General features: G+C 39.1%; 1 protein-coding gene and 1 long non-coding RNA gene across 3 annotated transcripts in view; one reads left to right on the forward strand and one right to left on the reverse strand.

The window, feature by feature from the left end:
• Positions 1-15,707, forward strand: part of LOC145434977 (uncharacterized) — a 50,985-nt gene that overhangs the window by 10,697 nt on the left and 24,581 nt on the right. For both annotated transcript variants that reach the window (XM_080312208.1, XM_080312207.1), the window contains exons 3-9: positions 8,438-8,664; positions 8,779-8,893; positions 11,048-11,274; positions 11,410-11,533; positions 13,629-13,722; positions 14,486-14,676; positions 14,991-15,084. In XM_080312208.1, coding sequence (XP_080168334.1) covers positions 8,438-8,664; positions 8,779-8,893; positions 11,048-11,274; positions 11,410-11,533; positions 13,629-13,722; positions 14,486-14,676; positions 14,991-15,084 — 1,072 coding nt within the window. The remainder of the gene's footprint in view (positions 1-8,437; positions 8,665-8,778; positions 8,894-11,047; positions 11,275-11,409; positions 11,534-13,628; positions 13,723-14,485; positions 14,677-14,990; positions 15,085-15,707) is intronic.
• Positions 5,497-15,707, reverse strand: part of LOC145435009 (uncharacterized) — a 210,186-nt gene continuing 199,975 nt past the window's right edge. Inside the window, exon 2 of the long non-coding RNA XR_013913668.1 lies at positions 5,497-5,752. This is a non-coding gene — a long non-coding RNA (uncharacterized LOC145435009). The remainder of the gene's footprint in view (positions 5,753-15,707) is intronic.

A 15,707-nucleotide genomic window follows, 5' to 3' on the forward strand; every position in this document is an offset into this window, starting at 1 on the left:
AAGACTGATCGCAATCATTTCGAGCACCCGTGATTCGATAGTTCACCTAGATCAAACGCTGCAGCAGAAAACTTCGGTGTCGACAACACGACGGATATTGACCGATGTATCCAATTGATCTGGGTGGTCCGTCTACAGATAGGGTCATGGCTATCTTGTAATGTTACAACACGATAACACCATCGAGTAAATCAGTGAACGGTGTCGAAATATCGATGTAATAGCGCGGACTCAGAGTCATTGCAATGTGGCTTATTGGTATTGTTATCGGGTGACATTCGATCTACATCAAAACTACCGGCTATGATAATGTCTGTGGATCGATGTTTGTATACCAACACATTGCATGCAATGTCACACACCTCCATTTGCGCGTATACTGGTGTGGGCAAACAAGCGCGACGTATGTCTGGATGGTATTTTTTCGTGGAAGCACAGGGTGTGACATGTTTACTTTGAATATTGTTCATTGGTTTATCGATTCAGAGTTGATATCCGGATCCGGTTACATATTTTATCATTTCCGATTTCAAACTGAATGTCGAGACATACATTGACCAATAAAGACACAATATAGCAAACATGCCGAGGAAAACTCGACCAGGAATTGTTATCGCGATGGGTGACATAAATCCAACCGTTTTCCGAACACCGTTATCCACATACCAACCGTCGTCGAGGAGGTGTTTTATTCAGACATTTTGACTCTGGAAAATCCAAAGCACGAACCCGGACATCACGGACATATCAGAAACCCCTTTATTCGCCAATTCCGAAAACATACATGTCGATGTACAATAGCACATTGTTATTGTATGTGAGTAACCAATGATTTTGATGGGATGCATCAGAGCAAGTGAATATTTGATTACACAAATGTATCGGAGTCGTTGTTGGTGTATATTTTGTCACTGTCTGCTGTAACAATATACAAAAAATATCAAATTGACCGGTGTAGTTGTCAGTTTTCAAAACGAAAATGGTATTGGTACTCAGGTAAATGATAGTTTTCCAAACGAAAAGGGTTTGTTGCCTGGGGAGAAAAGGGTTTGTTGCTCAGTGAAAATGGTTTGTTGCTCGGGGAAAAAATATATTTCCAAGTGAAAAAGGTTTGTTGATCGGGGAAAAAATATATTCCCAAGTGAAAAAGGTTTGTTACCCAGAGAAAAAATATATTTCCAAGTGAAAAAGGTTTGTTACCAAGAGAAAAAATATATTTCCAAGTGAAAAAGGTTTGTTATCCAGGGCAAAAATATATTTCCAAGTGAAAAGGGGTTTGTTACCCAGGGAAAAAATATATTTCCAAGTGAAAAACGTTTGTTGTTGAGGGAAAACATATATTTCCAAGTGAAAATGGTTTTGTTACTCGGGTAACGCTAAACTCCCAAGGGAAAATGGTAATTGTACACAAGTAACGACTGACCTCCTGGTGAAAATGATATTTTTACTTGGGTAGGTATCGTATGTTCAGTGTCAGTGATGTTGTTAAACGTTGTTGCTTGACATCGGTATCCCGTTAGTGTATTATTATGAGTGTGAAAAGGATTTACACATCTTGTGCAGAGTATCAGAGTGTTGCGACAGTAAAGATATTTTTCGCGTGACGAACCAAGATCGTTGTTTAAATGTTAATGCATTTCGATTACCGAGTTGCTGTACAATAGAGATGAATCTACATTAGACCGTGCTGTGTACTTCGATTAAAACCACATGTAAATCTATTCGCACAACTCGATGATGTTGATGTAGTGTTACTAAAATAAATTATTACCTATTTACACAACATCAAAATAACAATTCATGTCGTAGCAGGTTTCTTGAACTCGTGCTTGATGAAAACGATTGGCGACAAGTATGCTTTTGTGTTTGAGTGAAAAATAATTTTTTGGAGTAGTGACAGTTTGTGACCAACGAATGCAAATCGATCATGGTATTACAATATACGCTTTCGTCAACATAACGACTTGGTGCAGGAGAAACACTTTAACGTTTTTCAATAACCAGAATCTTGAAACATGTTGCTTGTGTGATTTACAGCTGGTGCACAAAGGTTAGCGACGTTTTTTAATATAGTTCCACTTTCTAGTTGTTTTGATGTGAGGCTCGGTGCTTCTCGTTAGTAAAGTAAATTGTTTTGTGCGTTAGATTTGTGGTAAGTAAGTCGAATACATACTCTTTTGTGGAAGTAACTGTAATACTGCAATTTCATTGGTAGGTCTCTGAAGCAGTCACCGTGGTTTTAATTTTGAAAGATGTCGCGATGTCGGTATAATGTTTTCCAAAAGTCAAACTCGGACGGATATCATGGCTATGTAGGACTTACGATAAACATTATACTTATACAACTTTGTTACAAGAACTATGATATTTCTGTAAGTGCTATAGTCGTGTGTTGGATTATTTGAATATTTAGATACGTAACCATTCGTATGAAAAAGTTCTTGTGACATCAGAACAGTTTGTAGAGTCAAACCATAACCATTCAGTTTCGTAGTGTGAGGATATCGAGTAAAGTCGATTACTTTGTGTGATGTAAATATCCTTCGTACTTTTGTAAGAGTTGTGAGGATGATCATTCGTATCCTACGAAGTAGCTAGTTGATACTACAAAATATTGAATGATCGCTAACACACTGAGTTCATAACCCAAGATAGTGAAAATTGTGTACTCTTAGACTAACATAATTCGTATCCAGCAAAACGATAGACACCAAAGGTTCGATGGAGTTTAAATCTAGATTGTATTAAGCGAAGTGATGAGTATCTCCAGTAATAAAGTCGAAACGACCAAAACAAATTTCTGTGTCTTGTAAATAATTATTTGGTATGATATTACTTGAGTGTGTGACAATTCGTATCCATCGAGGTTGAATGTTTAGCCATATCGAAATGAATCCAGATCACATGAAGTATACATTAATCACAATAGAATCGACGAGAATGTTAACCACGTAGAGTGTGTTTGTTTAAAAGTTATCTCCAATACGGTGATTTCGATCGGTATTGATTCCATGTCATACAAAAGCATGTAACCTTTGTACAGTTTCGTAGTACGGGAATATCGAGTGAAGTTGATTATTTTTGTGTGACGAAAATATCTTGTATTGATATTGGACACTGGTTTTGTTACCCAAGTGAGTGAAAATTGTTCTTGGCTGGACAGATATGATTAGTATTTAGAAAAAACGACTCACACCGATTAAGCGACGCTGTTTCCTATCCAATGACTGAGTGAAATTTCTCAGGGGTTTAATTTACCGAGTTAATTGTCGGCGATTCAATCACATACAAGTATATGGTCTTTTAGTGACTGATTATTGTGACGGCATTTACTTTGACGAATGGCAATGGAAAAATGTCCAATTTCTCTGATCGTGTGCGCTGCACAAATAGTTCTAGTATGTAATCAGTGAACGTCATGTAAATTGACAACGACTCTCAGTAGTTTGGTTAGATGATGGAGGTTCAAATCGATATCGCTACTACGAACAGCAATACAAACACATTTTTGTAGATTTCAGTTTAGCGCACATTTCGATTTTATTAATGCTGAGAGGTTTCTGTATTACTCAAGTATAGTTGAATAGGTGGTGCCTAGCAAACATATTCCAATTTACTTTTGTAATGATCAAAGTGAGTGTGAAATGATGCGAACGGATTAAGCATTAATCAAATGGTGGTATGTCAATTCACCTAGTGTGATATCTTGACACCAGGTAATGCGCGAAAGTGTTTCAATTCTCACCGACAATAAAGTATTGCCCCGGTTATTGTTCAACAAAGGAAATTGTTGTTTCATCTTTAGTCTTGTTTAATGCAGACATTTGTAAAATATTTCCTGATATCCACAATACTCTGCGTGGTTTGTACCAAGGCTGAATAATTTTCCAATCGAAAACATTTTAGACACACATAGTTTACAACTCAATATGTTAATAACAATGGTACTGAAAAGTTTGTTGCTGTCACAATAATCTTTACCACAACGCCGGGTCTAATTAACGCAAATAATTTAATAGTCAAGTCATGATCAACTATTACATATGTCAAATCAATGTGTCAATCCTTATGTTTACATCATGATAATTTTCAATATAACACCTGCGTTCGATTGTAAGAAATGAATTCTCAACATGTTGGGCAGACTTTCAAATCTCGCATACTCAAACATATTATGTTAATCTCAAGTCGCGGGCACCGAGAAGTAATTACTTTTATCTTACAAAATATACCGCATAGTAATTTCTTTGTCTTACAGAATAGTAACGACTTTTCAAGTTGAATAAAAAAGACATGTAGGGATATGAATACAACCAGGCTTGTTATGGATTTTAGGTTTTAGTGCTTGTATGGATTCGTGTATGTTTGGCTGTTTTTCATATTGATACTGTTGAGTTGGTCGGTTAACGGATTTACTTGACAATGTTTTCGTGGTTGATTCTTTGAATATGGTAAGATGGTCAGATATCGAGACGTAATACTATTTCCGTGAACTCAATTACAACAAAACATAACCAGCATTCAAATAATCCGTAAGCTACAAGTGGATTTAAAACTTGATGCTGTTTTGTGGTTAACTCAAGTCAGTGGTCATATTTGTGTTGATTTCAGGAATGATCATGACGAGTTGGTCGGGTAAATTAGTGGTAGTAACTATGACCGTACAGAGTTGCTGACATTCAAACATCTTTTACGCTGTAATATACGTATTTTATTGTGATAAATTATTTCTCAGTTATTGTTCAGACATTCAAATCTCGTATACTCAAAATATAATATGTTTATGTCAAGTCATTTATGTGTCGATTAGTAAATAGCTTACTTTGTCTTCAGAATAGTAACGACCTTTACAATTGAATAAAAAAGACCGATCATATGAATACAACCAGAATGAATTAATTCAAATTTGTGAGTTGCAGTGGTATAATCAAGTAAGTGAAAACTAGATTTTGAACACTTGTTAATGTTGTAAATAATTCTTTTGAGTATGGTAAGATGTTAAAAATGTCGCTTTGACAAACGAAAAGGCGGATCGCGAATAGAGTTGCAATGTTCCATTACTTGTTTCGAATCAATGTGCGTATAATATCAATATGGGACTGTGGGAAAGTTGATAGCCATGTTTGTCAATCCTATTTCAATTCACACTACGCCAAAGTCAAAATATCCGGTTTTGGATTATCTCAATTTACCTAGTACATCCCGCGAATGGATTCCGACCCATGCTATAACTAGATCGCTATGTCTGATGCATTATCCCGTCAGCGACGTAGGGTTTTACAATTATTTCACACCTTTTCGAATAAGCGTCAACTTCGCAAAGGATTAGGGTGGGATCAGAAATAAGTGAGAATTTGTCGGTATTCGAATCATCGTCTGTGACGGCTCTGTTATCCGTTACTTATTAAATTTTACCAGTGAAATCCGGTTCCTGTGACATACCGATTATCAAAATATTACATTGTGGCGATTGGAATGTATGTAACAACAAGTTGGTGAGGGCTGGCTATGTCTTAGGTGTTATCTCGTGAGTGATCGTGGGATTTGCAACCTATTTCGCACCTTTTTGAAGTGTTAGTTTGTGAACGCGGCTATTGTTGGTATCGCCGTCTACGCGGGTTCTGTGGTAAACTAATTACCAAAATATTACATTTTCCACGATCGGCATGTATGTAACAGCGAGTCGCGAGCGATGGTTATGTCTTAGGTATTATCTTGTGAGCGATCGCGGGATTTTACCAATATTTCACACCTTTTTGGAGTGTTAGTTTGTGAACGCGGCTATTGTTGCTATTCGAATCGCCGTCTACGCCGGCTCCGTGGTAAACTAATTACCAAGCGACTGATTCCTAGATTTAGCAAACTATTTCACACCCTTTTTGGTGAAAGTACGACATGCCGCTAGCATTCTATCAACGAAAGTACGAATCATCGCCGCGTCCGTAAGAATAACGATATATCATTGTCGTACTCACCGTAAACGTTGGGATTAACTCGAATCGGTCATATTTAATAATTTGTAATATACACATTAACTAAGAATCAATCACGTGACTATTTACTATTCCTGATACCTATTCAACACAGTGCGAGAGTTGACTATACTCGAAAGTACGAATTACCACCACGGCACCGGTTGAGCGATCCCTATACCGAAAATGGTCACCGGTTCAAGACGAGTTTCGAGGCACCGGTTGAGTGATCCCTATACCGAAAATGGTCACCGGTTCAAGACGAGTTTCGAGGCACCGGTTGAGTGATCCCTATACCGAAAATGGTTACCGGTTCAAGACGAGTTTCGAGGCACCGGTTGAGTGATCCCTATACCGAAAAGGGTTACCGGTCGAGAGATGCCTATACCAACCCAGGCACCGGTCGGGTGGAAGGGGGGTCTGAAAGGGTCACCGGTTCAGGACGAGTTTCGCGGCACCGGTCGGGTGCACCCATAAGAGCCCCTGCCACATCACGAGCGATCTATATAACTACTAATGTGAGCGTCACAACTAACTTGATATTTCTCTTCCATTTATTTGATTCAAAGAAGAAACCGTTCACCTCGTTCCTCACTCATAGTTCCCGGGTTTTTAGGGAAGCGACGATACTGAACTTTTGTGCTCATCCTCATGCTTATCCTTGATCCAAGAACGTTCGTGAACATCACTTCCACGTTAACCCCACGGTTGCATTTTGGTCGTCTAAACACAAGTCAAGACATTTGTTGTGAAGTTGATCTTGAGTGAAAGGCGTTGGTTCACTCTGTATTCGTAATAATGTTGAGGAGTCGGTGTTAATGCATTTTCTACAGCATATACTATTGCTATCGTCATCTTCCACTGTCCTATATTGTAGCATCATTTTAAATCAGATATGGCGGGGACGTAAATCTGCAGTTGGAATCTCAGGGGAGCGGGTAATTGACTGTATAGCAGAGTAAATGTTGACGGAGTGCTATGACTTCTCATTTTTGTTCCAACCTTACATCTCACTCATGTAAAAATATCAATCATTTTGGTGGCTCCTTGGCTCACACAAAACTACGGGGATTACAAATTGTATCATTTAGAGTAAAATTTACCTTGAGTCCATAAGCGCGAAGTTTCAGTCTAATGCTGGCGAACCGTTGGCGGTGCCCGCCGTTTATCTTGATCTCCCATCGACGGACCAAAGCACTCCTTGTAAGTGCACATGGTGACATTGAACATATTGAATCGCTTCATGTTCAACGTGTTCTCGTACCATGTGTAGCTAAACAAACCTACGTCATTACGACACTTTCTCTGTCCAGCGATATCACTGATTTTGTAATATACTTGAAACACCCATGAAATGAAATTTCTGAAAATGATAGCAAGGGACAGTATTTAATATTTACAGGCGTCGGAAAGCGTGTTAAATTTGAGCCCACTAAACATCGGTGATGAGATATCTGTCATTCAACTCTTCTGTAGCTCAAATGAGGGACGGGGGCGATAATTGTCGTAACCTGCCGGGAAAATAGTCTCTAAATGATAATTTTCATGATGAACCCAACTATTTCTTTATCAGTGCACTACAACGCACATGTTCGTACTAGATCGGAGATGATATAAACTAATCTAAAGCCATATTCACCTCCTCAAGCGCTTTTCATATCATATGTGCGAGTAGGCAATATCTCAAAAAATAGAGCCAATTCGGCAAAAGTAATGCCATTTTAGGACTCAGCTCCCCTGATATACTCATGCATGGATTGATCTCACACATCATGATTTTTGAAAAAAAATTCTTTGCGACCCTGTGGTATATGACCTCCCATTCATAACAGACATATCGCATGTACACACATTCTATGGTGGCAATCGAATTCTTAAAACTCGCATTAGTAGGGCAAGTTTCTTTTGCAGTCCAATCCGTGGATAGTTGCATTTATTTTTTACAAAAGTTGCGCTAAAAAGTTGCATTCATGATCAACTTCCTTGAATTTATTAGGGTATGAGATACTCCGATCGTTTCGTATCCAAGGCACTCTGTAGCAAAACTCAGTGTTGGCGATTTCAACAAAATCAATCGCCTGAAAAAATTTACCCAGTGAAAATATCATTTTCGGCGGTCTACACTGAACGTACGTCAAATCAGAATTGACCTCAAATTTAAACGACAGTGAAATATTCAAGCGATCTATTTACATATAGAAATCTATTTACAAATATTTCCAGTAAAAAGTTGATTTCATAAAAATTAACAAAAATTGCATGAAGAATCGAAAAGAGTTGCAGAAAGTTGCATGAAAAAATGGAAGAAAAGTTGCAAAAAGTTGCATTATAAGATCCCTCTAAATAGCTTAAAACACCATACTACATAACTTCTGGGTATTTATGAAGATACCGGAAGTTGTAAAAAAAGTTGCAAAAGTTGCAAAAACTTGCCCTACTCATTAGCTTTCGTTCTATCAATTCAGCCGGATCATCGTTCCACTTCCAACATGACGAAGGTAACTACTGGGTCCTACTGGACTGGTGGGGAACTATATCATTTGCCGACGCGCAATCCCAATGTAAAATGAAATACTCCGCAAAGGTGTACGAATTCGTTAATGGCGCGGAATTGGCAGAGGTTCAGTCTCAAGTCGAACAGAAGATTCCAGAAGACTGGAATGAAGTGATGCTATGGACTAATGATGATGGTGTAAGTAGCAAAGAAATTGTTACGAAGAATATTGTATAATCGACTATGAAACGCCGATGTGAATCATAATTAATTCCACTTCGTTGACCAAGGCTCGCTATTTTCTTTGCATAGACACCCGGAACAAAAGAATTATTGGTGATATGGAAACCTGGTACTGGTGGACCAAACAGGATTGAGAGCCATCCTGTGAGCTACAGGAGCCATGGATACGTTTGCTACAAGCCCCGTAATTATCATTTTTTAATGCTGAAATTCGTGGTATGATGCTGGTAGCAACGATAGACCTTCTCAGCACAAACTAATTGAGTATATCAGTACTAAGTATGAGATTCAAAATGACTTTAGCAACTATATACACGATACGCGGTGAGCTGTTGATGTAATGTGGAGGATAGCAAGCGGCTGGGTATGTCTTAGTCAACAAAATCTTAAAATCAGATGGGCAATTCCATAGTTGGGAAATGCTCCTCATTACACCGCGTCGCTGTTCCAGAACTAAACAGTTTCTAAACAATTGTTGACGTTCTCACATCACAACAGCTTCCAAACAGCTATTCGAAAAAGATGCCCAGGAAAGACTCATTCTCAGGGATGAACGCATAGGTATTGTAGTGCGGAGCGGATCGACGAATTCTCTGGTCCGACTCCTATCCTGTGTTTCAATTTTCTGGTCCGGCTCCGATCCGGTTCCGGCCGTATCAGAAAAAGTACTGATCCGGCTCCGATCCGGCTCCGGCGAAAATTACAAAAATCTGACTGGATATCCAATCCGGCTCCGGTTCATACTCCGCGCGAGGGTATTGTCGTTGCGATGTTAGGCCGGTATTGTTAATCATGCAATGGAGTAGGCCTACTTATATGCCACTAAAATGTTATATAACCCAGTCGATTTCAGAAACACCCAATATGATGTCTTATATTAGTTTTTCCGAATGGAATGATGACATAAAATAAACATGTATATCCTGTATATGTATATAGTCATCAATCACGTACAGAGGTGGTCAAAGTAGTCAAGAAAGCTACTCAAGTAGAAGTAGAAGTACCGCCGAAAAAATCTACTCAAGTACGAGTAGAAGTACTTCTTTCATATTCAACCTAAAACTACTTGAAGTAGAAGAAGAGTTGACTGACTTTAAATCTACTCAAATAAGTAGGTAGTTTTGAATACGATCGTAATTCGTTTGCATGGACTGTCAAAAGCTACAAATTGGGGTATGCGGAAGGTGTACAGAGCTTGATTCATATTGATGCATCCCAGGAGGTGTCAATTTTTGACAGAATAAGCAGTCGTCCCTATCATGGGATGTAAATGATAGCATTGATATGGGATGCGATAGTAATTCTTTGTTTACTCGAAAACCCCGTTTTTGAGAATATCATGGCATGGTGCCATCCCCCGTATTATAATGCCTCTAGTTCAGTCGAAGAGCAATACGGAGAATTTGTGTCGGGTGCGGCTTTAAGAGTTTGCGCAATTAATATATGAAAATAAGGCAAATCGTAAAAATGTCATATAGTATATAGCTTTATTTTCGGAAAGTATAAGACTTGCTTTGCCCTTCAACATGTAAGTTTTCCAGACAAAAGAACTAAAACTATGATTAGAACTCAACGTATAATACTGCTAATTGAAAAAAAAATACAAATACTACTTCTAAAAAGCGGAAAATATATTTCATGTCTTTTGTCCAGAAAGTTTCAACGGTGGTCTGCTAAAACAGGTCTAAAGTTAAAAAGAAAAAGTCAGTCCACTTTTCTAGATTAGGACATGCCATGGGCTGCTTGGTATAATAGGTTATTGTTAGATTGCGAAACGATAGTTTCAAACGTTATAGGGGGCCATACTTACTGAGATGAAATATTTAGTATAAGCGACAATGCGGTGTGAACGGAACCACGCAACCCGGTATCTATATTATATTCAGCGATACTTTCGTTAAAACACATTTATCATATTATATCTACTGTGCGCGAAGCGCAACGAAAATTCTGGGTCTTACATGACTTTTATGTAAATTAAATGTTCGTACTACGTGAAAACAGTCCCAAAATTCCTTAGGCTATCTTTCTTATGGGAGGAACAAACTACTTCTACTTGACAAACTGAAAATAGCGAGAAGTAAGTAAGTAGTTCACAAAATATTACCAAGTAGAAGTAGCGAAAAAAGATCTACTTGAGTACGTACCAGAAGTAGAAAAAAACTACTTGAGTAGTTCGAAAAAATAAAAGTACTTCGTTACTGACCACTTCTGATCATGTAACAGACATCGGACATAGGGTGTACTATTACCATATGCTTGTAGCTTGTCCATTGTTCAAATGTTCAATTCCCTTGAATATATAGGTTATACAGTCTGATTGTATTCTCCTTCTCAGCCATCGGACACACTTACGAATTTCAGTATTACGGTAATGAGTATTGGGTGTCGATTGATTGGTGGGGGACGGTCAGCTTTGCATACGCCCAAACGCAATGTGCAAGTCAATCCGCCGAACTTGTAAGCATTTCCGACGAGGCTCAAGAGACCGAAATAGAGAGACAAGTGGATTACAGGATTCCGACCGATTGGAATGAGGTGATGCTGTGGACTAACGACAGTCAGGTATTATAATAATGTAGCCTGGAGTTATGGCATTATTGGACCCACACGATGTATAGCCTGCCATGTACGCTGCAATAACCTATAATTCGAAACAATGAATGGTTCCCCGTACGCAACTTTCAATGCTTATCACAGAGTCCAGGAACGAATGTCATGCTTATTGTATGGAGAGAAGGATCCGGTGGCCCGAATAGCAAGGGGAATTACTCGGCTAGTTACGAAGGTCACGGATACGTGTGTATGAAAGGGAATAACGAACGTAAGAAAACTAACTTTCGAAAACATATGACTCGCAAGCCATATAAGACCCTTTTGATAATATGGCTTTCTAGTAAATCTTCGTTATCTATATAGCTTTAAGTCTATTCAATTTGAAGTGAACCCGAATATTTTCGGCTGCAACTCGTCAGGGGTAATCGTCCGCAACTAGTACAGACAGGCTAATTTCCAATCCTCTCTAGTTCTCGACTACCCCTAACGGATGTCCAATCGAATATATTGTAATTTGTTTGTTATATTCACATACACTGTGTCGCTTATCGCCTATACAGTCATTTGAGCCACATCTTTGGTTTCAGCATAGTGCAGTGTTGGGATCAAGTCACTACCTTCGACTCACGAGTCATTTCGAGTCATTGCACATTTTGACTCGAGTCAAGTCAAGTCAAGTCAAGTCACGAGTCAAGTCAAAATTCAAGTCAAGTTGCCTTTTAGAAGTATGAAGCATGATTACGTCATTGCATTTCTGAACCGATGAACGAATATAGAGTTGAATATACATGCAATAAGGGGCTGTATCGCTCACATAAACGTAGAACTGTTGAACTACGTAAGTAATTGCATGGCCTCATTTTATAGTTACTAACCAAGACAGAGAATCGAGAAACGAATTGAGAAGATGCAATACAGTACCCATTTATACATATTGATATGATACAAATCGAGTCTGCGCCAATGGTTGAGGAGTATATAAACTACATTCGATTACAATTTCAATCAAACAAGAGGTTCGGTTAAGGTAAGAACAGAGAACACAAATATATATTTTGCTTTCAAATTACTTTACTACTAGTTTACGACAACGTAAGCTGTAGCTTCGATCACTTCGTTTGTGGTCAATATCTTAGTGAGAGAATATTGGAGGCTCAGTAAAACGCACGATCATTAAATGATCGGTCGCTCTCATGGGTTACACAAAAGTTTGGCGAACAATCCGAACAAGATGCAAGATGCAAGAGAAGGTGATTTTTACTTGATGACTTGAAATTGACTTGTGAATTTTGCTCCGAGTCACGAGTCAATCCACATTTCTGATACGCCGAGTCAAGTCAAGTCAAGTCATTTTAGCAAAGTGACTCGAGTCAAGTCAAGTCATACGAAAAGGTGACTCGAGTCTGATTCGAGTCAAGTCATGACTCGAGTCATCCAAACACTGGCATAGTGTCATATATGGTGTCGACACAAGCAAATCTCACGGCTCAGTGAAATTGTATCACGTCACAATTTTCATTTGGCTACAGGCAATTTGACGGTCATTTTGACCGGCTTGCCAAGCATTAAATTTAGTGAAAGGGGTATCAATCGAAAGCTGACTCTGCACTGATTACGAAAATATATATTTTATACCGCTCGCGGCCCTGGAACCCCCACAATCAGCCTCGAATTTTTCATTGTTATGGGGATTGGCATTGAGACGCAACAATGCTGTCTGGCGAAACGAGAGAGTAACGAGAGACTTACTCTCTCGTTTCACCAGACAGCATTGTAACCCGGGCGATGAGGCGCCTCTCCGACACATGGAAGTTGGTACGAGCAGGGATTCGAACCAATGAGAATGGTGTCGTGACGCCGGGTTTTGACCGTCTGCGCCACTCGCTTCCCCCGATTTATGTGAATATGCTTTTCAATGATATTTTGAATCTCTGTACCGCCAAGAAGCTCTTTGTAAATTTTCTTTACTTTGTCGTAAATATTAGATATGGAATCGGCATTTCAAAAGGATCTGTTTTTAAGTTTGACATTGTACCGGTTTCGACCATATAAACGGAACCATTGGGTACGCCACCGTTAGTAGCGATGATTCTGCGCTAGCAATTGCTGCTAGAACATCATGCCACAGAACACATGTGTCACGATTCACGGTTTGATTTGCAAAAACGAAAATGAAGAAGCCTGGATTTGTCTCGACTACAAAGTTAGGTTTTGTTGTCCGATCGAGGGTAAGAGACAACTTTTTTGATGGCGGATATAACTTCAATTGAATTGCCGACACTTTCCATTGATATCAGTTATATTAATATTTTAAACCCAAGATCATATCCGTACTGCAGAATTGATGAGTTTCTTTGATTTAGAGTCTCGTTGTAGCGGAGACTCTGAGTGGACCATCTGGTTTGATGAAGATGATCCGGATGACGAAGGGGATTACGAGGAATTGAGCGATTTAAGGTACTTTTCTCCCAAGCGATTTCCTATTGCAGTATGCGGAACTGCCCATTCGTTGTAATGTGATACAATTTACAATTTCGAACCGACTATGATTGAAAATTGGGTATCTCGCGGAATATTGGACATTGAGGATTGCTGGTTTTATATTTAGAGAAGGGTTCACCAACTTGTAGGCCATGGGCACCTCGAACCATGAGCCTATTTTCAGGGGGCATGACAACATTAATTATCTTAAAGTCTCACGATAACAACATAAATAAATAAAAACTGAAGAAAAATACTAGCATAGCTATGTGTTACTTTGTAATCTTGAGTTTACTTTCTTTGTTTTTCATTTAGATTTATTTAGAGTTATATTTGCACTGAACTTCAAAGTCGATGGTGCTTACGCCTTACGCCTTAGAAACTATTGGGAATAATTCGTCTATAGCCCTATAACCTACGACCCTTGATGCTCTCAGCAAATTAAATTAGCAAAGTATGGGGCCCCACATACATAAATATCTGAACATCATCACGTGAATCCGTGCAAATTTAATATTATCCCGTCGATAAAGGCTCAAATGGCGGATTCAAGATATGGGTCTTGTTAGTTAGGGAGAACGTAGTTCATTGAAATCTAATTTCCGTTCATTCGTGGGATTGGTAATATGTTTGGTAAACTTTATTCCGTGATTAGTGATGAGAAAAAACCACTTATGTGAAATATGCATACATCAATGATACGTGTTTGATGATCTGTGACCATACGTACATATTTCAGAAAGGAGCATAAGGATAAAATATGTAAAGAGCCTTCTGCAGTGCAAGGTCAACTTCTTGACGGTCGGCCATGGCATGCGGGGGGCCAGGACGTGGAAATTTCCGAGACGGTGGGGTTGAAATGCAAAAACAAGGATCAAGAAGACGAGATGTGTCTCGACTACAAAGTCAGGTTTTGTTGTCCGAGCGACGGTGAGAGACTAATTTTTCGATGGCGAATGCAACTTGAATTGAGTTACCTATACTTTAAATTGATATCAGCTGACGTCATATTTCGAGATGCGATTGTTGATATACTATGTTCTTTCCAATTCTCTACTGGTTGCTGATGATTACCCCTGACGAGTGCCAGCCGATAACATTCGGGTTCATTTCAATATGAATATACTATTCAATTGTATAATGAAGTTCTGTACCTCCAAGAAGCTCTTTAAATATCAGCTAACAATATTTTAAAACCCAAGATAACATCCGTATTGCGGAATTGGCGAGTGTATTCGCTTTAGAGGCTCGTTGTAGCGGAGACTCCAAGTGGACCATGTGGTTTGATGAAGATAATCCAGATGGAAAAGGAGATTACGAGGAATTAAGTGATTTAAGGTAGGTTTTTCTGATCGATTTCATTTGCACCTTGTGCAACTCCAAATTAGTTGTAATGTGATACAATTTGCTCTTTCAGGCTGACTATAACTGAAAAGCTTTTATCCATGGACATTGAGAATGTTCAGATTTTATATTTAGGACAACCTGCAGGCCGTGGACACCTCGGGGGCCACGAGCCATTTTCAGGGGGCATGAGACAATGTGTCATCTTAAAGTCTAAAAACCCACGTTAACGAAAGAAGGAAATTAAAATTGAATAAAAATACTAGTATCTACCTCTGATGCTCACAGCGCACTAAATTAGGAAAACATGGCGCTGGTCCTACAACCTTACATACATAAATATTTGAACATCATTACGTGAAGCCATGCAAGTTATATACATAGGCGCCGAGTTACGGGTGGCGGGGTGGCGCAGCCACCCCATGACACATTTATGGGGTGGCGGCCACCCCATACAATTAGAATAAACGCCCGCCGTCTGCGATTTCAAATCATCAGCGCTGTCAATTAGCGAGTCCGTGATAGCGCGCAAATGCCAACTATTTAGCATTAACAGTCACGCGCGCGAATATTTGAACACGCAACTTCGTCGGCGACGACGAACTAGTGCTTTAAAA

The sequence above is a fragment of the Botryllus schlosseri genome, chromosome 3 (assembly GCF_051294905.1).
Source record: "Botryllus schlosseri isolate E-star chromosome 3, Bs_hap1, whole genome shotgun sequence".
Classification (NCBI taxonomy): domain Eukaryota; kingdom Metazoa; phylum Chordata; class Ascidiacea; order Stolidobranchia; family Styelidae; genus Botryllus; species Botryllus schlosseri.